Below are 13589 nucleotides of genomic sequence, written 5' to 3'. Positions count from 1 at the left end.
AGGGTGGGTTAGTAAGTTTGCCAATGACATGAAGGTTGGTGGAGTTGTGGACAGTGTGGAGGGCTGTTGTAGGTTGCAGTGGGACATTGACAGGATGCAGAGCTGGGCAAAGAAGTGGCAGATGGAATTCAACCCAGGAAAGTGTCAAGTGATTCATTTTCGAAGTTCGAATTTGAATGCAGAATACAGGGTTAATGGCAGGATTGTCGGCAGTGTGGAGGAACAAAGGGATCTTGGGGTCCTTTAAGATCCCTCAAAGTTGCTACCCAAGTTGATAGGGTTGTAAAGAAGACATATGGTGTGTTGGCTTTCATTGGCAGGGGAATTGAGTTTAAGAGCCATGAGGTTATGCTGCAGCTCTATAAAACTCTGGTTGGACCACACTTGGAATATTGGTCACCTCATTATAGGAAAGATGTGGAAGCTTTAGAGATGCTGCCTGAAATGGAGGGCATGTCTTATGAGGAAAGGTTGAGGGAGCCTGGGCTTTTTTCACTGGAGCGAAGAAGGATGAGAGGTGACTTGATAGAGGTTTACAAGATGATGAAAGGCATAAATAGAGTGGATAGTCAGAGACTTTTTCCAAGGGCAGAAATGACTATTACAAGGGGACATCATTTTAAGGCGATTGGAGGAAGGTATAAGGGAGATGTCAGAGGTAGGTTCTGCACACAGAGATTGGTGGGTGTGTGGAATGCACTGCTGGCAGTGGTAGTGGAGTCAGATACTTCAGAGACTTTTAAATGACTCTTGGATAGGCACATGGAGGATAGTAAAATGTAGGGTATGCAGGGTAGATTGATTTTAGTAGGATAATAGGTCAGCACAACATCGTGGGCAGAAGGGCCTTTACTGTGCTGTACTGTTCTATGTTCTATTAATTACATTAGTGTAGGGAGGTGCAAAATTGAGGACATGACTATTCTTTTCTGTACCTTCTCATTATGGAGGAAGAGAGATTGTTTCAAAGAAATTTGCCAGAGTTGCAACGGAAGAGGAAGCATAAGATCATGGAAATTCAGAATTTAAAAAAGGGAAAATGTCACTGCCATCCTTGTGCTTTTCTTTGCACGTTACTACCAAGTGCAATTCTAGACTTGTAAAGATCAACAGTGAATCAAAAATCTTAATCTAATATGGATCTACCTTCAGAAGAGTATTGCAGTAATGATGTACGGAAGGATCTGTCTTGTTGAATACTTAATAAGTGTTTTCCCTATAATGTCCATAGCAGCAAATATGCGTCAACCCATTTTGCTTTTCTCTGGTTCTTTGTCTAATGTAGTTTCATTGTTCTGGGTACTGTTAAAATCCTTTTCCGGGTTTTAATCCACACTTTGAGATGTATTCTTAATGTAATCTGACAAATTTGGGCGGGGTGGGGGCCACACTCTGTAGCATCATGACTCACCAACAAAAGTGACCTCAGTAGGAATCCGGGAAAGTTTTCCACTGGATAGTGCCTTACCTACAAAGGAAAATGACTGTGGTTGTTGGAGTCATTCATCTCAGTCATGAAATCACTAGAAGAATTCTTAATTATAGTTTCCTAGACCCAGCCATCTTCAGCTGCTTCTTCAATGACCTTAGGGTGGGAGGAAGGTCAGAACGATGATGTTCGGTGGCAATTCCACAATGTTCAGCAGCACTCACAACTTGGATATAGAAGAAATCCATATCCATATGCAACAAAACCTGCACAACATTCAGACTTGAGCTAATAATTAACAAGTAATGCTCACACCACAAAAGTACTGGGCAATGACCATCTCTAAGAAGAGATAATCTAACCACTGCGCCTTGGCATTCAGTGGCATGCCATCACTGAATTCCCCATTACCAGCATCCTGGGGCATTGCCGTCAAACAGAAACTGAACTGGAACAGCTATTTGCATACTGTGGCTACAAAAGTAGTTCAAAGGCTAGGCATTCTGCAATGAATGCCTCCATACGCAAGACAAAGCAGCCTGCTTGATTGATGTAGCTCACACCAACTTCAACATTCACTCCTTCCACCACCAAAGTAGAGTGTTGCATTGTGCACTGCAGCCAGTCACCAAGGCATGTTCAACACTACCTTCCAAAAATGTGATCACTTCCACCTCGACGAACAAGGTCAGCAGAGTATCTGTAAGTTCCTCTCCAACTTATTTCACCATCCAGACTTGGAACTGTATCACTGTTGCTTCACTCATGCTGGATCAAAAGCCTGTAATTCGTTTTCTAACTTCATGGATTGCAGTGATTCAGTAAGGCAGTTCGCCAACAGCTATCAAGGGTAAACATGGATAGACAATAAATGCTGGCCCATCTGAATATGTGAATTAATTTAAAAAAATATTTCAGGTGACTGTAAAATCAAGACCATCCATATTTAGAAAGCGGACATGGAGTCATCATTTTAAAAAGAAGTCACTGCATAAGACATAACTAGGGTATCACAAATCACTTGTCCACAGCCATTCGTCTGTGGATTCCATTATTTAATGGCAGGTTTCCTTTTCTAAAGGGCATTGGGTTTTTACAACAATCAACATTGATTAGATGATTGCCATTAGACTAGCTTGTTTTTTCTAAATTCCAAATTTTATTGAGTTTAAATTTCTCTATTTGCCATGTTGAAATCTGAACTAATGTCCCCACAACATTATCCAGAGTTTTGAATTAGTTGATTAAATTCTGGGATTGGATTTTGTTTGATTACAGATTGCAAACCTGGAAGAACAGTTGGAGCAGTTTAGGGAAGAGCTATTAAATAAGAATGAAGAAGTTCAGCAGTTGCTTATGCAGTTAGAAATTCAGAAGAAAGAAGCTGCCACCCAGTTGCAAGAGATTCAACATGAAAACAAGCGACTTGAGGTAAGGTTGTTGCTTGCATTAATTAGTTCAGGGTCCAATCTGTTCTAACCCTTAAAAAAGCATTCAACTGTAATAAGTTATTTGACAATGCATTACTTTAAATAAATTAGTCTTAAATTCACCGTTACCAGTCAGCAACTTTTCAGAATATTTTTAAGTCCAACTTCAGACTTTGGTCTGCCTGAAATATTATTACAGCCTCTTTTTGTGTTCATACTTATCCTTATACTTCAGGAGATAATAATATGTCTACTTTACCCCTTCATCTCTGAGAGTTAACATCTCATCTCTACTTCTTTCTTCTGAAGTCTTTGAACATACGTTGCGTTCCAAATTATTACCCAAAACTCCTGGGACACTAAGTTTGAACCCTTCCAATCAGGTTTCTGCCACAACCGCAGTGTTTTTACCAAAGACATAAATGATCTCTTACGTGAATTGATCAGGAAATCTGTCACTCCTCCTCCTCGACTTCCTTGCAGTTTTTGCACACTTAATCACAACATCTCCTTCTGGTAGCTCTCCACTCATCTGGTTCTACTCATTTAATCAGAGATCGCTATTCCTTCACATTTACCTCTGGTCTCCCATGTACCCTTGTTCTCCCTTCTGTTCTTATTTACATGTCCCCTGGTGTGACATCATCCAAAAACACACTTCCACCTGGACACTGACAACACCCAGCTCTACTTATCACCACTTTTCTTCACTACCTCATTGTCTCTAAATTGTCAGACTGCTTATTTGACATACAGTGCTGCATGAGCAGAAATTTCCACCAAAAACGTTAGAAAAACTAAAGCCATTATCTGAGATTACCATCATTAACTGAGTAACTATCCCTCTCCCTGGCAACTGTTGGAGGGTGAAGCAGCCTCTTTGTGATATTGGTGCCATACATGTGACTCCAGACCCACAGCAATGTGGTTGACTGGGCAATTAGGGATGGACAGTAAATGCTGGCCTAGCCAGCGACACACTCATTGCATGAATGAATATTTTTAAAAAATTATGTGGACTACCTTACTTGATTAATTTTCAGTTATTTAGTTGTGTTTTGAGCATCTCTATTAACTGCTTTCTACTCATTCCTCGCACAGTCGAGTTGTTATTTTGCTTCCTCCTCCTCTTTTATGCAAATTCAAAAATATGCTCATCTGCATCTTACCTGATTCACCCCTGACCTCTCAGATCATTGTTGGATTCTTGTTTGCCAAAGTCTTATATGTAAGTCTACAATTTTTTGTTTAACATGCTCATGGCCTCATTTAGCCCTAATTCTGTAGTCTCCCTGGCCCCAAAACTATTAATCATTCTCACTGATCTCTTGTGCATAGCCATCCCTCTTCAGTCTGTCCTCCCCTTGTTATTGCCTGAGACCCATTCTTTGAAAGATGCACACTAAATTTCTTTGTTCTTGTTTTAAGATCCTCTTTAAAACCCATCTCTTGAGTTTTATCTTGGCTTTCCAATTTCTGCTTGTTTGATGTAATTTTTTTTATACCTCTGAAGTACTTTGGAAGATGTTCATGTAGTGAAGGCATTGTATTGAGGGATAGGGGCCATATGCAGATAGATGGAATTGGGCCACAGATCAGCCATGATCTCATTGAATGGTGGAACAAGTTTGAGGGGCTGAATGGCCTACTGCTTTCCTATTTTGCTGTATAAACGCAGAGGTGGGCATCTGTGTAGTTCAAGCATTTTTTTTTATAATTTCAGGTTCCATCTTGTTCAGATTTTTCCTTTTTATTTACTGGAGATTTATTAATATGAAGTTGACTGAATTCATGTACATTTTGCTGTATACAATACTCGTCCCCTAACAATTCACAATCTTTTCATGTTTTATGTTTTCCATGTATTTGGCAATTGTGCTCTGTACTGCACTCTAAGTCATTAATATTTATGAAGTAAAGCAATGGCCTTACTACTCATACCTGGGGAGCATTGCCACAAAGCTTCCTCCAGTCTGAAAGGCAAAATGTTTACTGTTTTGTGTCACTCAGCAAACCCTCATTGTCACCATTGTCCCTCTTCTACAATGGACCTCAAATTTGTTTATAAGCTATTATGTAAGATTTTATCAAGTGCCTTTTGTGTGCTTACACTGCATCAACCCTTTCTGTCACCTCATGAAAAAGCTCAGTCAGGTTATTTGCCTTTAACAAATTTGTGCTCGCTTTTGTTTTTAATCCACCATTCATCACATGCCAGTTAATTTTGTCTCATCATTGCTTCTGAATGCCCTTACATCATTGCTGAGCTTATCTTTATGCCAGTAACATTTGTAATTCACCTGTGCTCTGGCATCTCTTCAGTTTCTGAGGAAAGTTGGAAGAAAATGGGCAGTACCCCCACAATTTGTGCCCTTAGTTCCATTAGCATCTTGAAACCATCCCATCTGATACTGATGATTTATCAGTCTTAAAGTGCAGCCAGTGTTTCTAATACTTATCAGTTTTTAACCCATCTAGCATCTAAATGGCCTTCTCATTCACTATGACTTAGGCAATGTTATTTTCCTTGTTAAAAACAGTTGCAAAATAGTCATATAATTTCCTCAGCCTTGCCCTGCCTCTCTATGCATGGATCACCTGCCTGACCATTAATTGGTGCTATCTCTCCTCTTAATATTTCTTTATTTATACATTTATAGAAGACTTCTGGATTTCACTTTAAGACACAAAAGTAATCTGGAGTCAATTCCACCCTTGGGTGATTGTGTGGAGTTCGCACGTTTCACCCCCTGTCTGTGTGGGTTTCCTCTGGGTGCTCCAGTTTCCTCCTCCAGTCCAAAAATGAGCAGGTTAGGTTGTTTGGCCATGCTAACTTGTCCATTATGTCTAGGGATCTGCAGGCTAGGTAGATTAACCATGGGCAATGCAGGGTTACAGGATAGGGTAGGGAAGATGGGTTTCAGTGGGATGCTGTTCAATGGGTCAGTATGGACTTGGTAGGCTGAATGGCCTGCTTCCACATTGTAGGGATTCTATGATTCAATGAAGCTTCTATATTGTCAGGTAGATGTCAGTGTTGTAGCTTTACTGTAATAGGTTAGCTTTGGTTTTGGCTAGTACTGAAGCACAACTCTTTAGTACTGTTGTTGTTACGTTGTCAGACCTCGTAGCCTTTGTAGTATTCATTGCCTTCAACTGTTTCTTGGTATAACATGGAGTGAATCCAATTTGTTGAAGACTGACATCTGTGATGCTGGAAACCTCAGGAGGAGGCCGAGTTGGATGATGCACATGGTACTTCTGACTGAAGTTGACGTAAATACTTCATTAAGCCTTGCCTTTTGCACTGATGTACCAGGCTCCCCATCCTTGATGATTGAGAGAATTTGTGGAGCCTCCAGTTGCTGCTGGTTGTTTAATTGTCTATCACCATCCACAACTGAACATGGCAGGACTGCAGAGTGCAGATCATATCCTTCAATTGTTGGATTGCTTTGCCTTGTCCATTGCATGCTGCTACCACTGTGTTGTAACTTGAATGGGTTGGCATGTCATTTTTTAGGTAGGATTGATATTGCTCTTGGCATGCTGTCCCATTCATGGGATGAGGGCATCACTGGCTAGGCCATTGTTTATTGCCCATAACTGCCCTCTGGGCATTAGGGAAGAGTCAACTACATTGCTGTTGGTCTGGATTCACATGTAGGCCAGACCAGGTAAGGATGGCAATTTCCTTCCTTAAAGGACATTAGTGAACCAGATGGGTTTATCCGACAATTAACAATGGTTTCATGATCATTATTAGATTCTTATTCCATTTTTTTTTTAATTGAGTTCAAATTCCATCATCTGCCATGGCAGGATTTGAACCCAAGTCCCAGAACATTATCTGGGTCTCTGGATTAACAGTCCAGCAATAATACCATTACGCCATCATGTCCTCATTTAATTGTACCAAGGTAATGCCCACAGTCTTGTTGGTGTTAGGATGGGCCATATTCTGTATAATGAGGTTACAGATTGTGGTTGAAACAAATGCTGTTACTGGTGGTCCACAGCACCACATGAATGTTCATTATTGGCTAGATAAGCCTTCCGTTAGAACAGACTGTTGCAAACATAGAAGCTCTCTCTGCTACTCTCATAGATGTATCAAAAAATTTCTAAAGGTTTGCCCTGTCCAGTTGTAACTGTGTAAGTTTGCTTTGATGACTGCAATTATGTCTCAAGTTTTAATGTTGTATCTTTAATTTTGAGTATTAAGGAGTTATTTTGTATGGAATGAGTGGGACTACTTCTTTGACTTAATTTTTCTATATGAATAGAAACTTTTTCTTCCGCATATGTTGCCTGACAGTAAATCTAGATGTTGAGAACAATGCAGCTTTTGTAGGTGTTGTAACTGTGTTGCAGTAAGATATTTTTTTACAAATCCTTAACCACTAGTGTTTTAAACCTGTGTTGTATCCTTCACATGGCAGGATGAGGTGGACAGCTTGCAATCATCTGACGATCATTGCTTATTTGTTGGGAATTTGACTCAAACCCTAAAGGAAAGAGATCAAGAAATAGAAAAACTCAGTGAACAAATTATAAAGTTGGAACAGCAACTTGAACTCCCTTCTGACAAGAAGGTCAGTAAAATCAAATTAATAGCATCACTGGATATGAGCTATTTCTACAATATATGTTGAAGATAAACAGATATGTAAGGATTTCAAACCAGCGATTTTTGTATTTCTCTTCCTGTCGCCCTCTGAGCCAATTACTTCCTGCATTTTAAATTGAGGCTGAGCAATTAGGAAGAGTTCTTTAAAATATTCTGCTTTCTTTTAAGTCCTACAAATTTTAGCTATGCATAGACAGCATATGATGGTTTGTCGTACCTTCCCTTGTGTCTAAATGAGTACTGAGGGGTAACTGATACAAGTGATGATTGGACCAAATAAAATACAAGACCAGACACCCCAAGTTTAAGGTGAGGCGTAAGTTGTTTAGAGGAGATCTGAGGAAAAATAAAAATATGGAACACGCTGCCTGAGAGTATTGTGGAGGCAGATACTCTTGTAATATTTAAGAAGCAGCTGGATAAGACCACTTATAATACCAGGGCATAGGAGGCTATGGAACAAGTGCAGGTAAATGGCATTAGTGTAGTTTTGTGTTTTTTGGACAGTGTAGACAGAATGGGCTGAAGGGCCTGTTCATCTGCTATATGATTCTATGACTCTAAATACTACCTAAATCAATATCATCAACAAATGACCAAACACTGCTTTAAGGGAGCAAATTCCAGCGTGGTGGCCAACGATGAATAGAATTAAATTGAATTGGCTTTATTGTTACATGTATGGAAATAAGTAGTGAAAAGTCTATAAGCGGCTTCAGGGGAGGTGATGGCCTTGTGGTATTAGCGCTGGACTGTTAATCCAGAGACCCAAATAACGTTCTGGGGATTCAGGTTCAAATCCCGCCACAGCAGATAGTGGAATTTGAATTAAATAAATATCTGGAATTAAGAATCTAATGATGACCATGAAACCATAATTGATTGTTGGAAAAACCCATCTGGTTTGCTAATGCCCTTTAGGGAAGTAAACTGCCATCCTTACCTGGTCTGGCCTACATGTGACTCCAGACCCACAGCAATGTGGTTGACTCTTAACTACCCTCTGGACAATTAGGGATGGGCAATAAATGCTGCCTAGCCAGCGACACCCTCATCCCATGAATGAATAAAAAAAAGACTTTCAGTGCCGTCTTAGGTACAACGGCACCTAGATACAACTTCTTCAGTTACAAGATTAGTTACAATGTAACGATGTCAACAACACAAGGCGCCATCCTAGGTACAATCCTTTGTTATAGAATAGAGAAATGAAGAAAAAATTTTACAACTATACACAGGTTAACCATAGGTTAGAGAAATAAGAAGCAAAGTTAAAAAGACAAATATTACAGTCTCTCTCAAAGGGCTGTCAGCAGCAGACCAGCGCAGGAGGCCTCAACATGGTCTGAGTGCTGGCTGCTGTCTCGCTCTGCACCAGGCAGCTAGTTGCTGGTGTCCCCACACTGGGCATGCTGGTTGCCCTGCTCGGGCGCGCTGGTTGCTGGCTTCCCTGCTCCGGATTACTAGCTGCTGGCTTTCCCCCTCTGGATGTGCTGGTCACTGGCATCCCCACTCCAGGCAAGCTGATGATGCTTGTGTGAAGAGTGAGGATGAGCAGAAGACCATGTCAGAGACATGCAAGGTCTTGGGTGGTTATAAGATTGTAGGAAGTTCAGCGAAAAGGCCAGCAATATTGTTCATCAGTAATTGCCCTTAAGAGGTTGGTGATGAGCTGCTTCCTTGAGCTATTGCAATAAGTGGAGTGAATGTACCTCCACAGTAGTTAAGTAGAAAATTTCAGGATTTTGACCCGGTCAGACAAAGGCATGATCATTGATTTGCAAGTCAAGAATCATGGGTGACTTGGAAGGGAAATTGGAAATGGTAATGTTCCTATTATCCTGCCCTCATCTTTTAAAAATGGTAAAAATATGATAAGTTTTAAAGGTGCTGTCAAACAATCCTTGGTTGCTGCTAAGCATCTTGTGGAATGTAAATCCTTCAGGAATATTGTGGAGAAGAAAACGTTTAAGGTGGTGGATGAGGTAATAAACAAGTACAGTGCTTTGTCCTGGACCTTCTTGAGTGTGGCTGGAGCTGGAGGCAAGTGAAGAATATTCCATTATTCTCCTGACTTGAGCCTTCTAGATTGTGGGTAGGCTTTGGAAAGTCAGAAATTTCCCTTCAAATAATACAGCCTTTGATCTACTCTAGTTTCCATGTTTGATCCTGTTAAGTTTCCAGTCAATGTTGAGAATAGGTGATTTAGCAATGTTAATGCATTGGACGTTGAGGTGTGAATAGATATTTCCTTGTTGAAAACGGCTATTACCCAGCACTTAAGTGCCTCAGATGTTACTTGCCATTTTTCAGTCCAAGCGTGAATGTTGTGCAGATATTTCTGCATGTGAGTATAAACCGCTTCATTATGCGAGGAGTTGCAAATAGAACTCAATCATCACCAAACATTCCCATCACTAAGTTAATGACAGAGGGAAGGACTTTGGAGCAATGAAGGTTGCTAGGCCTGGGACAATATTCTGAGCAGCTCCTGCACAGATATCCTGTGACTAAGATGATTATCCCCAGTGACCAAGACACCTGTCTTTGTGCTAGACAAGATTCCAACTAGTGGATAGCTTTCCCTGATTCCCATTGGATTCATTGTTTTTTAAATTGCACACTGTCAAATGTTGCCTTTTTGTCAAAGGCAATTTAGTTTTTGTTCATGATTGGACCAAGGCAGTTGGGAGGCCTGAACTCAAATTGCCCTTGTGGAATGCCAAACTGAGCATCAGTGAGAAGGTTATTGCTGAAAAAAGACACAAATCTTTTTGTCTTGATGAGTGTACGGTGAAAGGTTTTGACAAAATGTGCCTTTTTTCAGTAATGCTTGAGAAGGTAATTGCTGAGTGAATGTTGTTTGATAGCACTGTCATCAATTCCTCCTATTAATTTGCTGATCATTGAAAGTAGATTGATGGGACAGTATTTGGCAATATTGGATTAGTATTAGTTTTTATGGATCGGAAATATATGGGCAATTTTCCATTTTGTCGGGTAGATGCCATTGTTGTAATTACTGGAAAAGCTTAGCTTCAGGGGTGGGTTGCTGGGACCAAAAGGATGCCATCCAGCCCGTAGCCACAGCATCCAGTGCGTGCAGCTGTTTCATGGTGTCAGGTGGAATTAATGGAATTGACTGAGGACAAGAGACCTCAGGAGGAATCTGAAATGTATCATTCACTCTGCATTTCATGGTTTCAAATGCTTCAACCTTGTTCTTTAGTGCAAAGGATGGGCTCCACGAGCATAGAGTCATGATGGTGTAAAACAAGGCTATTCAACTCATTGAGTCCATTCCAGTTACTTGGAAAACAATCCAGTTTGTCATAGCCCTTTTTCCCTGTGACCTTGCAAGTTTATTTCCCTCAATTTTGTAACTAATTTCATTTTGAAATCATTCATTACTCCACACACTTGTCATCAGAGGGCAGCATATCAATGAAAAGTCTGATATAGCTGGAATCTTTTGAGCACTGTTGGAGGCAGGAAGAGAAGCCATTACTGCAGGTGAAATGGACACTGTGCAATAGATAATAGCAAAACCATGTGAGGGCCACTCCAGTGAGTTGGACAGCATAGGAGTGGTGTTGGAAGAGGATGGTGTAGCAGACTATGTCAAAAGTTTGTCCAGTGATCAAGGTGAACGAAGCATTGTGGTAAAGATATTTGCAAATGTGATTTGGGCATTTCAGTGCATTGTTTTGAGATGTGGGTTTCGGGATGGGGTAGGAAGTTATCTATTGCACAGTGTCCATTTCACCTGCAGTAATGGCTTCTCTTCCTACCTCCAGTGCTCAAAAGATTCCAGCTATATCAGACTTTTCATTTCTGAAGAAGGGTCTAGGCCCGAAACGTCAGCTTTCCTGCTCCTCTGATGCTGCTTGTCCTGCTGTGTTCATCCAGCTCTACACCTTGTTATCTCAGATTCTCCAGCATCTGGAGTTCCTACTACCCCTGCCACTATTTACAGTTATACTTAGCACAAAGGAGGAGGGTTATGCTTGTTAGTCAATCATCTCCGCTGCAGGGTATCTCTGTGGGAGTTCCTCAGGGTAGTGTCCAATGCCTTCAACCATTTCATCAATGACTTCACATCATCATAAAGTCAGAAGTGGGGATGTTCGCTGATGATTGTGCAATGTTCAGAACCATTTATGACTCCTTAGATACTGAAAGAAGTCCATGCCCAAAAGCAGCATGACTTGGGGTGACAACTGACAAGTAATGTTTGTGTGACGTAAGTGCCAGAGTGTGACCATCTGCAAGGAGAAAAAATCTTACCATTGTTTCTTGAAATTCATTGGCATTAGCATATCTGAATCCCTAATATCAAGATAACTCACTCCTGACTACCCAAAGTCTGTCTATCACCTACAAGATACAAGTCAGGAGTGTGATGGAAAACTTCCCACTTATCTGGATGCATGCAACACTAAAAACGTTTACCGTTAAGGACAAAGCAGTCCATTTGATTGGCACCATCCACAAACAGTCACTCCCTCCACCACTGATGCAGAGTAGCAGCAGTGTGTATTTGCAAGATACACTGCAGAAGTTCACCAAGGCTCATTAGACAGCACCTTTTATAACCCATGACCACTATCATCTAAAAGGACAAAGGCAACAGGTAAGTGGGAACACTGTGACTTGCAAGTTTCTCTCCAAGACATTCACCATTCTGATTTTTAAATACATCACCATCCCTTCACTGTCACTGGGTCAAAATCCTGGAACACTGTCCCTAACAACACTGTTGGTGTACCCACATAAAATAGACTGCAGGAATTCAAGAAGGCAGGTCACTACCATTTTCTCAAGGGCAGTTAGGAATGGTCAATAGATAGTGGCCCCTCATGTGAAGCCCACCTCCCATGAGGGAATAAAAGAAAGTGCTTATGACTCTAAAAAGATATTAGGTAAATGTTCTAGCCTGGCCTTGATGACATAGGTGCTGCCATCACAAAAGAAGAAAAGAATCGTCCCTTTTGGGAACTTTAATGCCATGAAAGGACATATCTCTATGTAGAACCATTGGGAAAATTAGAGTTAAGTAAAGTCAATACAAATGATATCTCCATTAATAAACTGTACTCAATCTGACCTCATCATAAGATATATTCTTTTCCATGAGAAGGACAAATGCAAACCTATGTGAAGGAATCCTTGGATTATATCATGGTTTGGGTCAGGTATCTGTATCACTTGATCTATGAATCCGTGTTGCCTGTTGAATAGGTCATCAACTTTTTGGATCAGTGGTGGACATCTATATCATACTAAAACGTTACTTGGCCCAAAAGTCCAAGAGGAAGATGATAAAAAGCTCGACTCTAAAACAACCTAATTGAAGAAAGAAATTCCAAATACTGTTCAGAACCAATCTGGAAAATTTGCATCTAAATAACATCAGCTGGCTTAGACTCCTGTGTTAGAGAATTGCTTTTGAACATTGTCATTATAAAGGCTGATTCAACAAAAATGATAACCAAATATGTTACCTCCTGAAAAAACTTTCTTTGTTTGGTAGAACTACCCTAGATCACAATCACAGAGGCAGCATTTCATTAGCTCAAGATAGGTGCCCAAGGATAACTCCATAAGCTGAAGGGCATGTTAAAAATGAAAGCTTAAGATATCTAACAATATGTTCACCACCATGATGTGAAGTTTTTTGAAACCACCAGACCACATCCAGCGCAAGATCAAATGGACAAAATCTCCTTTGTTCACAGGATAGACTTTCTCCTATTAAGCATGCAATCTGTCAGTGTTCAAAGCAGCATTTTCAGTAAGTCAAGTGAATTCATAGTGTCACTTGATACAACTCCAAAGGAACCTACCACAGGTTCTGGAGGATAGTTTTTTAGAGGCTTTTGATTAGGTCGCTCCCTAAAGTAGGTTGGTTAGAAAAATTAAAGCACATGGGACAGGAGGTAATGTATTTACATAAATTAAGGATTGGCTAATTGGAGAAAACAGTCAGTAGGAATAGATAGGTAATTCTCCTATTGACAGGCTGTGACTCATGGGATACCACAAGGATCAGTATTTGGGCCTGCTTATAGTGGACATGGGGAAGATGTTTCCACTGTAG

The 13589-nt window shown here is 40.5% G+C and overlaps 1 protein-coding gene across 1 annotated transcript in view; it reads left to right on the top strand.

The window, feature by feature from the left end:
* The window catches only part of LOC109930798 (A-kinase anchor protein 9-like), a 117987-nt gene that overhangs the window by 88231 nt on the left and 16167 nt on the right, over nt 1-13589 (top strand). The window contains exons 20-21 of the mRNA XM_048607967.1: nt 2708-2860; nt 7302-7454. Coding sequence (XP_048463924.1) covers nt 2708-2860; nt 7302-7454 — 306 coding nt within the window. The remainder of the gene's footprint in view (nt 1-2707; nt 2861-7301; nt 7455-13589) is intronic.

The sequence above is a fragment of the Rhincodon typus genome, chromosome 2 (assembly GCF_021869965.1).
Source record: "Rhincodon typus isolate 14 chromosome 2, sRhiTyp1.1, whole genome shotgun sequence".
Taxonomy (NCBI): domain Eukaryota; kingdom Metazoa; phylum Chordata; class Chondrichthyes; order Orectolobiformes; family Rhincodontidae; genus Rhincodon; species Rhincodon typus.
The sequence above is the reverse complement of the archived record's forward strand: the minus strand, read 5'-3'. Positions and strand labels throughout refer to the sequence as shown.